Here is an 11,416-nt window from a genome sequence, read left to right as displayed (position 1 = left end):
GAATCCTGTCGAAGTAATCAGAAGCAAATGCAATACCGCGAAAGCAGGAAACCACATCCGCTGTAACAATACAACAGTGAAAGAGCAGTCACCCATGTAGCTAACGCAAAAGTGCTCAGCACGTGTGTGCAACGAGTTGAGACTCATAAAGGTTGATAGTATTTCTCATTGAACCCTGAGCGGATATTTCTTTCGTTGTTTCTCTTTAGCGCTGTGCGTACGATACGTCCACGTGCTCGTGCCACTGACCTCGTTTATGCTTTGTGCGTATGATTTATAAAACGCGAGCATATAATAGTACTGTAGAGGCACTCTTCAACTGAAACAAGAGTGGTTAACATCAGAGGGAGAAAGAAGACACCCGATTTCAGGACAGTAGGCAACGATGCGACATTGGGAACTCACACTCGCAGTGATACTCGCTTTCGTCTCCCTACCCCTTCTCACCAACGGAAGCTCAGACGTACGCTATAACAACCCTCTTCTTGGAGTCTATCAAAACGAGGAGGCAGTAAGTATGAATTTACATGCACTTTCTGGTTACAGTCTTCATGTAATACAACCAATAGTGTTGTGATAATACATTGTTGTAGTTTCGCGTGCTAAGTTCAGAATTAGATCATAAACAGTCACATGAATCTACCGTACAACTAAGGAAAGCGAAGCCTAAGGAACATTAATTGTTCACTTTAACTATAGTGCAGTTAATATTACATAAACTTAAAACAAATAAAGCCGACAAAAACCCCTTTTTTCAGTGCAATTTGAACTAGCAAAATTTGAATTACGTTCCTAATTCACCACAAACTGAACAACGACCGAGCTCATTGGTGCAGCAACTTTCACCCGTCCACTTCATTTGGGCGTTTTTCTATGCGTAATCAATGGGAGTTTTAGCCGACCCACCTCGCAGTAAACTCGCCGTCATAGCTGCGAGTGGCATTGGCTAACACATCTGGATTGTGGAGTCAGCATTGACAGTCAATGCCCACACGCTGTGGAGGAGCTTTTTTCCCGATTTTGTTGTGGATTGTAGATCGTGTGGCTGTGTGCCTAGTCTGAACATACCATTCACGAAAAATAACACATCGATAAACACACCAGAGACACGTGCTGAAGTCCTGAACGCAAGTTCAAAGAAATAATGTATCAATCTATCATAGTGTCTGATAAAGATTAGGATTATTTTTCCGCAAATACTCGTTTAGGCTGTTTCATATTCCTTCTTTGACACATCCGTATGAAAATCATTCTTCAAGTTTGAGTGTGTAAACTTTTTGAATCTACTTGAAATAAGTCAACTCACGAGTCGGTACTTCTATCATTTATTTTGTGTCCCAACTGTTGCATTGTCTTTAATACACGAACAATAGAAATTGACTGGGATGCTGTTGTATGCTATATTTTTGCCGCCAATTTTAAAAAGTGCCGTCTTTAGCTCTATGCATGAACTATTTGAAAATATTCTGCAAATATTGGTAGGTCATCTAGGAAATTCAACACAGAAGTTAATATTTATTGTCTCTTTAGCCGACGCAGTTTGTATGTTACCTATAATTTGTGCTTTGGTGTGTCTCAATGAGTCAAATATAGTAAATATCTAACCCTCATCCGTCGCTGGAGGTCTATGCAGGAGGATGATCTTGAAATATAGTTTTGTTTCACTGTTACACTGTTATACACACAGTGGCTATGCATCACCACAGTGACCCCAAAGAGTGCCTCTGAAAAAAATGCGATAGTCTTGTCATGCTTGTGTAGCGCAAAAAAAACATACTTGCATAGAAAATTAAAAAAAGTTGAAGACAGTCATAAGTGGCCAGCATGTAAGAAACCCCACCGGTAGCATGTAAGACACCCCGGCGGGATATATGTCGAGAGCAAGGTGGTACTGCGGAACCGCGTTGAAATTTGCATGCATCATTTAAAAAAATGAGCGTAGGCTCATTAAAAGAATGTGGGAAGAAGTGTCTGCGCTTCTCAAAATATCTACCTTAAAAACAGACAATAACGGACATAGTGTGACAAGTGATGTCCTGTTACCTTGAATATTATGCATCCAGTCTGTAAAGTCGAGAAGCCTAATAACACCTTTATTACGAACCTAGAATTAACCCCGAAAATAAATTTAGATAGTTTCGTCCACCTCTTATCAGTCCAACCCGCGCAGTCCAATGTTTACCTTCTATTGGTGCAATACCGTGAAGAGCACATATACCGTTGTATTGTGATTGGCTAACCTAGTATATTATTTTTATCTGGATTATTGTACTTATTAAATTTATAACAAAGGTAAGGAATTCCGCATTTAGCCTATATTTCTTCGTCCAAAAATGCTACTTTTATGCTAAATACGAGTGCTACTTAACCTGAAAGAGGCGTGATTAGCTTTATTGTTAAAACATAGTACCTCAAAAACAAAGTGCTGTTATTGTCTCCCATGTTCTTGCTTTGCTCATCATGTAAACCTACCTAATTACTGCAAATTATTATCCTTTCTACAACACTTGCCACAAAACATCCTTGAATATACTCTTGCTATTTGCAGAAAAAAGCGTGTTGTATACTATTGCAGAATAAAATGTCGTCTTAGGCAAAATGACCACTCTACTATTTCCATCATGAAAACATTTCTGCAACAAATTATCGTATAATAAAGTATAACTGTTAGCAAAGCATGCAATGTTTTGCCTCTAAAAGTGCCTTGCTTTCGATTTCATAGTCGGGATACACCACCAAGAGCTGATTTGTGGTCTTACCACGCCGCGCTTCTTAGGTGCAATTTTTTCTCGGGTTGGGGCCAGGACCACGTCTGGCTTAAAGTCCGCGGGCTGGGTTCCCGTGGGCAAACTGGTTCCAGGTATTTCCTGGACCGAGAATCACGCTCCGTACAGTATTAGAGTCTTGATGGCTTTATCTGCCTCTGTGATGGGACCATGTCACGCTGAGTACGGCACCCATTTCAAGTGGCATCTTATTTTGAGGGCTGAATAAATGAGCAACCATGCGTAGCGTCAACGCAAGTGTTTTACCATCTGTGAGTAGTGACTTCAGCCGGACACTTTTTGCAATTGCGGGAACGACTGCAAGGACTTCAGCGGCTTTCGCCTCAGCCACCATTTTGAATCGTAGTGGCATGTTGCCAATTTTGTCGCAGGACAGTGCAGTCGTCTTATGGCGGACCATGTTAAACTAATGCGAATAAAAACAAGCCACATCACTTAGTAAATGGGCATACAGTTAATAACGTTCATTGCGTCAAATGGGTTAGGGCGAAAGAGCACACTTCGAGAGTGTGTTAGGGAAATAACGGCACTTTTTAACGCCTCCGCAGGCCTCACATTACGTTGAATGTGTTTACTTTAAATGTCGTAAACAACAAAAATTACCTTCCTCACGTTTTGTTAGCGGTATTTTTTTTCTTGGGCTCAAGGAAAAGTCACCCCTCACGTTACAATCAGATAACCCGCCCGAGTGGTGTAGGTGGTATAGTGCTCGACTTCTGACCCACAGGTCACGAGATCAAATACCGGTAATAGCGGCTGCATTCATATGGAGTTGAAAATGCTTGGGCCCGTCTGCTTGGATTTACGTGCCGTTCAAAGAGCCCCAGGTGCTCAAGCCTTTCGTAAAGTTTACCTCATAATCACATCTCGGTTTTGGGATGGTAAACAGAACAATGATTATTTTGACAATTTTGATTGTGTAGCAGTCGAACAATTACGGCATGATGGAATAGGCGTCTCTACCACAAATTGATTTCATGTTATGATGTCAGCAGCGTTAGCTTGAATACCATGAAAGATGGATTGAGGAAGAACATTTATCTCTTTCAACTGCTTAGTTTTCAGGCAGCACTAATTAATTATTCCTCGTAAATTTTCTCATGGCACCAGAAAATGATCACTGTAAACTTTATTTTAGGCTTATTTTCTAAGCACTTGTCATTAGTGTTCGTATTTTGAAAACAGTTATTTTGGCAATTAAGCTCACTATTCGAAACGGGTTCATTTATTAGCTTCCCGTTTTCACAGCACAGCATCTGAAAGTACTCTAATGCAGGGGGCTCAGATTTCATAAAGCCACTTGGTGCATTGGCTCTGAGCATATTTCTTGATGGTCTGAAAATATCTTTTGAACTAGCAATAATTTAGTGAGAACACTGTTGCGTTAACTGAATTGTATATTTGCAGTGCTTCCCTTTGGAGGAAAAATGGTACATCATGTACAGGAACTACAAAGATGACCCCTATTTTGGAAGTGCCGGACAGTGTATCAAGATCTTCGCGACAGGTCCTTTTGTGGACAACTCTGGACCTTTTGAAGTGGATGTTGGAGATAGCGACAAAATGTAAGTCAGAGTTAAGAGAAGAAACTTTCCGGAACGAATGAAGTTGCGTGCGTGACATTTATATTCTACAGTGATAGAGAATTGGAAGTGGACCCTATATATATACGAGCATATCATTCCTGTCTTACACGTTGGCGCAGCCATTGTTCCTGACACAATGTTTTTTTCAGTTTCACTTGTGTCACTGTTCTTGTTTTTTTGTCATCACAATTCGCGCTTGACAGTTTGACACTACGTATAAATGATGAAATAGTTTTGAAGAGTTCTGATGCATTAAGCTTTCTGAAACAAAAAGGTTGCTGTGCAATTGTGTGGCACCCTATGCCACTTCAAATGAAAAAATGCAGCGCTAACAACGAAATTATGGTCTAGTATGGCACTCTGACTGTACCCATAAGACGATTTATATGGCGTTCTCCAGAACGGCGTACATCATGAACGCCGGTGTGAAAACCGTGTTACATTAATACTTTTCGGCTAGTTTATTACTGTAAGCTAAGCGCTCAAAGATTCAAATGAGCTGAAATTTTCGGCCGCCCAAATTCGTGTACTCATGCATAATCTAATCAAATTACCCATGTCATTATAGCTTCACGTCTATAAAAAACATTTAAGGGGCGGACCTCTCATTGAATCGTGTCATCTCACTTTTATCTTTCATCTTGTCACAATGTTTGTTAACCTTTTTTTCCAGCAAACCGATTTGACTAACCTACCTACTATATTTCTGACAAAAGTAATCAACACGAGTATAAAGCCACTAAAAAAGTTCTGTATGAAGTTTTTTGTTCTCGCTGACTCTATGCTTAACATTTTTTTTATCTAGCCCTTTCTCAAGAGCACTCAAGCCCATATACTATATAGTAAATAATGAGTAAATAAATTTCTATTGTTTCTTTCAGGAACCAAAAAAACGTTCAAAAACTTCTCTGTAAAACTATCACCTTCAAAAGATATTAACAATACGTTTCCTAAAGCCGATTTCGAAAAGCATCTGGTACTATAGAGTGTCTGGGCTGTGACATTTGCAAGAATAAAATTTATAATAACAATGCCATCTTAATACATTGGCTTTTTGCCCACAAAATTTTTTCTGTGTTAAGAACAAGTTTTAATCTTTGTTATTTATGGTATTTACCTTTTTTTTCGTTTTTCTCAACTTTACAAACGAATTATTCGACAAACAGAAAAGTGGAAGCGTCACTTCTGTCATCTCCTGGATACACCGTGAAGAACGTCATTCATGTGGATGTGACTGAGGGTATGTTTCGGTATACCTTAGCATTTCTTCCGTGTATGATAACATTGATGGTCTACTCGACCTCGTTCTGCGCATTTGGGAAGTTCTCAACTAGTAATTGTGTCGTCTGCGTAAAGAGGCATCAGGAGCTCACGACTTGTATGAGTTGCGCCACATTTCTGCTGAACGAAGCAGGGGTTGAAGTATTAGCACGTGCTGCTTGGGTTTTCGTTTCTGTTCATAAAAATTTACCGAACAAAATTTTGAGCAATGTTGGTTAGAAAAGTATTGCCGTTACCTCGATGAAGACTACATAAATTTCGTAAGCAAATTGTATATATACAGCCAAATTCTGCTATGCAACCTGCCTAACCAGTCACCGAGGCACTGAAGAATTGAGAATAAATGGTCCCCGTAAAGTAAAAGTCGACAATGCTTTTTTCCGGTATGAAACGATGTAACTTGTTGCATTGTAAAATAAAGAGTAAACACTTGGTTAGGTCGAGACGAGTACTGCTTTATTATTTTCTCACGTCCTCATGAAGTATTTGTTCAATAATTTCATTTCACATATAAAATTTATGTGAATGTATTCTGATGGTTTATTCACGTGACAGAAGACCTTATTCAACGGAAAATGTAGCTAGATAAACCTGCGTGAGCAAGCAGCTGTTATTACTATAAAGCTCTGGCTAAGTATATTTATATTCTCATAATACTTGTTTTTTATTTATCAATCAATCAGCAATAAATCCTGCAGTAAAGTTGAAACTACTTGATATTTTGTGTTACAGTTTTCTTTACATGATAAAAACACAAAGAAAATCAAAGGTACAACTTTAACTTGTCTAGTCATGCCATGGATTGAAAGAACATGCAGACACGAGAAAAGTTCACTCTAGATGGCAAAATTAGGAGCAGCCATAGTCTGCGGCAGGCCATGGGCAAGGTTACCTGGTCGAAGTGACTAAAATAGCTTCAAAATATGTTGGACTAACGAATAAGTAGCCATGTTTAGCCATGAGTAGCCAAAGTAACCAATATTGCCGCGGATGTGTTAAAATAAACGTGACATTTTTGCATTTGAATAAGTAAATGCATTAGGCCATCAGTGAAAATATGAACAATGAGAGCAAAAACCTTACGAAATCTTAATCTATGAGAATAATCATGATGGATCTCGTCCCAAATAACAAAGTGTATTCAAAAGTTGCAAAAATAGACACTCTTTACACACCTCTAGCAGTTTGTTTTAAAAGAGCTTGAAGCAACGTTCATATAGTCACTTTATTGCATTATTAATGGGGTTAGATTCAGTGTAGGAGATTTCAAGCATAAGTCATAGTGATGTTCGCAAAAACTTCTGTCGCGTGATCCCGCAGTACAGTCAGTGTACATTTATAAGATTAATGCCAAGGTCTACGGGAACTGGGAAAGCTTGTTGCTCTCCCACGGTAGAGTACAGTGTACTGTGAATTGTTAAGATTTTCCTCTAAGCACATCAGCTTAAATTCATGTGAAGCAGTTCATACCTACACCCTGGGAAGTGTGCGAGAAAGAGTATTATCCAGGTTGTATTTTAGAGGAGTAGCTGATTTGGCACACCCACTCCTCCCTTTTGAGCGTAGCTGCTAAGAAGAGATGTGTATTACGCCACATGGTACTCTTTGGAGGACAACTACAGTCGCTCCTTTCCACTTGTTTTCAAGGAAGCAACGAATGCTCCTTTCTCACACTTCTGAAAAGAGCAATAGTTATAGGCTTCGCGCAAAAGGTAAGATTGCTGTTCTTGGTTGAACAATCCGACACTTTATGGCTTATTTAAACATATGATTGCATGCACAACTTACATGCAAACACCACAGTAAGAAATAAATTCAAGAGAATGAGTAACAAACGGTATTCGAACGCGTACGTTACGCAGTTTTCGAATATGGGCCCTAAAGGAATAGTGTCCAGCTTACCACACATCCCGTTATTTCTTGAGTTCAGCAGAAGCCCCAAAGCCTGCTCGAAAAGCTGTGCGTCATACAAACGTGACGGGACCTACTGAAATAAAGTAACCTCGAATACAGGGAGTGTCCAAAGCACCAAAACCGTAATCGAAAACATTTAGCCCTCTGCTTGTCCGAAAGCGAGCACACGCAAAAAGCTTTGGGACCCCTATTCAAAAAATACCTATTACCTACTACACCACACCACGCTATGGTGCCATCTGAAGGAAAAAATGGGTTTAATTTACAGCAATGACTCCTGGCAAGTCCAAAATACGAGACCTGACGCTTCGTCATTTGTATTTTGTCAAAGTCTTCGCGGAAGTTGCAAGTTGTTGCCTCTTTCGTCATAAAACTTTGCCAACATGTCCAGTCGGTCAACGTTGTCTGTGAATTGAGGATAAATCAAACAGTTTTCTTACTCCCTACTCATCCCCTACTCACCCCACCACCCACATCCAATTTGTTTTTTTATTTTTATTTAATGCAGAAGATGGATATAAAAGTCTGCGAGTGAGAGAAACGACTTGATGCCTTGTTTTCACAAGGCATACTGGAACGACAGGGGCAATGAGGTGACAGGTTACTCATACCTTTTTTTACCTAGAGGTAAGAAGAAGGTACTCAGAGAGCAGCCAAATAACCGAGGTGTTTCTTCCCCCTCCCCCCAGCCTAAAGGTAGCTGAATTTGCTCGCAAAGTGTCCAACCTTAGCAACTCCGGTCCTTTAGGTGTGAGCTGTTTAGACTGGAGGCATTCTGCTGGCGTGCGTACTAAAACTAGATGCAATCACTACTGACGTGTCGCAGCCTCTTCGACCACATTCAAGTTGCATCTTTCATTGCAGTGCCTGGGCTAAGCTTGAACTTGACCGCTATATACACAGACTGTAGCAACTGTAAAGTGATACATCATGACTACGTCAATGAACAAGGTACTGTAGCCATTTCGCATTTGTCCACTGTTCATTAGGAGAACATATTTGTCTAATGATTGAAGAAAACCAATACGCAAGGGAAAAGTGGCTGTCAACGTTATAAAAGCAGCGCTATGCATAGTGGCAAATAGTTGTGAACCGCGAACTAAAAGAACGCATTCCATTGTGTTGTATCTTTATGACACGCAAACTGTGAAACTATAAACATATTTAAGCTATTATATTGATTGAATGAAGTGAATATAGAAGTATTTTTCTGCGCGTCACCTAAATAGTTGATGGAAGCTCATTAACTGCGCATTGTTCTGCAGTGAGTTGTCAATTTTTTCAGATGAATAGTTGAAATTCTTTCAGGCGTCCGGAAAATCTTAGGTCAGCAATTCACTATTCGTTAGAAACGGCAGTGATGTCTCGCAAACCAACTGACTAGCTTTAGTTAAAAAACTCTAGAGCTCGCTAGGAGTCCTTCACTGCCTACTTGCTGGCTATCGTCTGTCTAAACAATCCTCAGTCGCAGTTACTGTTTCGTTTCATTCTCGTTCTGCTGTGAACATTACCATTGCCGAATTCATCTCAGCTTCACCAAACGCAAGAATGTGTCTAGGAACGCAAGCGAAAAGCAGCAGCGAGCTGCTGATGCGACTTATTTCGTTCTCGCGTCACCCAAAAACTAACAGATAACGAAATCCAGTAATTTTTATATTTAGTGCGCATAACTATAGGGACGTGCTAATGCCAAATAAAATAACGCTTGTGACAAGGTCGACAGACCGCACTCTACATTTTGAAAATATGTAGTTCTTACTTCGCAAAAACATTTTCTTTCACTTCTATCGCAACATACAATGCCGTACAAAGTTCTTTTGCGCAAAGCTCTACAAAATTCAACAGTTATTTTGTTGTACTAGTTGCACTGTGCTTGTTACTTCAACGTTTTCTATTGCATAAAACCAGTGAAGTCCTTTCCACAACTCTTTTAGCCCAGTTGTGTTTATTTAAGAGAATAAAACATACGCCTCCTTGAGGTACCTGGCAGAGTAGAGATGAAACACGAGAAATATTAACCCCTAAAAAGCCAACCGGCACTGCAAAACTGTCTTCGAGTCGAGATGCTCCACCACTGACGTTAGCACTTCGATGGTGCACATCATTATCGTCATCATCATGATCTGTAGCAGTCCGAGAATTGCGTCGCCAATGGCTTCATTGTGCTAAAGGTACTTTGTAGTTGTGATCACGGTAGAATTACTGCACCGACATCGTCAAAGTGTTAAGTGTGCTTGTGGTGTAAACTCACGAACAGCTGGATATCTCAATGTAAATACACTAACACAGATTTTTCGTTTATGCAGCATGCAGCTTGTGGCAGCCCCAGAGCACACTTGGCCAAGATGTGAAATGCTGCCATTTCATTTACGACTTGCTTTGCGGACCAAAATATCCAGTTTGCGAGGATATCTAAATAAAGTGGATACATTGTGTTCTTCATTTTAATATTTCAGCTTATTCAGAAATTTCCTCAAAAGTTGCACCGTGCAAGAAGGTTCAGACTTTGATCAATGCCAGAATGCCCACAACTCATACAGTACTGAGACCACTGGGTAAACCTGAAACAAGAAGTCCTCACTTGCTTCGCATATACAGTAGACACTTGAAGCTATCCTCAATGAAGTAGTCTCTTCTTAAGAGGAGTTCATATTTGAAGATCACATGTAAGAAATGTTTATGAACCCATGACGTGGAATTCAACTAAATGAATGTGTGCATCCACCACGCCTTTTCTCACCAAAAGTTCATGTAGAAATGGTCAAAGTCTTATTATATGAATAAGACAAAAATACCTTGAGGATGGTCGTTTAGTATACCTTAAACTACGAAAGAAATGCAGACATTTTACACGCTGCAATGATCCCAGTAGGTAAAGCTGGATAACGATAAACCAGCAGCGACCGAAAAGGTTGAGTCATTTTTTTACATTTTCATAGCTGTTAGAGGGATGGGGGAGTCGCCTACTTTACCCCCCAAAACGTTTTATTTTCTATGTGAATACATGCATGCGCACATGCATACAAGCCCATTGAAAGTTTTGTAAAAAAGAACAAATACGCCCTTCCAAAAAGCCAATGGGGCAGAGAAATCGCCAGCCAAGCCTGCCAGAAGAAAAGCACGTGAAGCAACATGAAGCAAAAAATTGGCAGATCCCACGCACAACGGGAATCGATGATATGCGAAGCGCGAATGAGAATGGTTCACATGTCGCTTTAAAATCAGCGCAACGTTACGAGGCGGAGGTAAATGATGCCGTACATGACTTCCGTGTCATGACTATCATGTCTGTATGCGTCGTTTACCTTCGTCATCTATTCACTTCACGTGATGCCAAATTGAGTATATGTCAAGCTAGCGAAACGACCGCGAGCACGCCGTGAGCGCGGTATGTTGTCATGATCTCACATGACACGCGTGTCAGGATTATCATGTTTGCACCAGTCATATGCTTTCGTAATTCATTGACGTCACATAACACTAAATTTGGTATATGTGGAGCTAGCAAAACGGCCGTGAGCGCATCACGAAGGGCTCAATATACTGCAATGTAGCGTATAAAACGCGAGCATTTTATAATCTGACGCCAGGCGCGACCAGCGTTCGTTGGCGCGGCATGACGGCAACGGGCGCGAAATGCGACATGCTGCATTTCGCCTCGATGCGTTACCCAGACAACACAGCGTCTCCTGCTTTTTGTGACAGAGGGACGCCGGACGCGCTGAAACGCGCATGCGCCAAAGCAACGCAGCGCGGCGCGCGCCTGCGAGTATATGGCAGGACTGGTGCCTGGCATGGCAACGCCGGCGTGACCCGATGAAATGAACACCGGTGAGCGCAAGCACCGCG

The 11,416-nt window shown here is 40.8% G+C and overlaps 1 protein-coding gene across 1 annotated transcript; it reads left to right on the top strand.

The window, feature by feature from the left end:
- The first annotated feature begins 293 nt into the window (after window positions 1-293).
- LOC119177897 (uncharacterized) lies at window positions 294-10,017 on the top strand. Its single transcript, XM_037429084.2, has 5 exons — window positions 294-511; window positions 4,194-4,351; window positions 5,539-5,612; window positions 8,432-8,518; window positions 9,874-10,017. The coding sequence occupies exons 1-5, from the start codon at window positions 386-388 to the stop codon at window positions 9,981-9,983; spliced, it is 555 nt and encodes a 184-aa protein (XP_037284981.2). The 5' UTR covers window positions 294-385; the 3' UTR covers window positions 9,984-10,017.
- Window positions 10,018-11,416: the final 1,399 nt, after the last annotated feature.

Source organism: Rhipicephalus microplus, chromosome 1 (genome assembly GCF_043290135.1).
Source record: "Rhipicephalus microplus isolate Deutch F79 chromosome 1, USDA_Rmic, whole genome shotgun sequence".
Lineage (NCBI taxonomy): Eukaryota > Metazoa > Arthropoda > Arachnida > Ixodida > Ixodidae > Rhipicephalus > Rhipicephalus microplus.
This window is presented reverse-complemented; position numbering and strand designations above follow the sequence as displayed.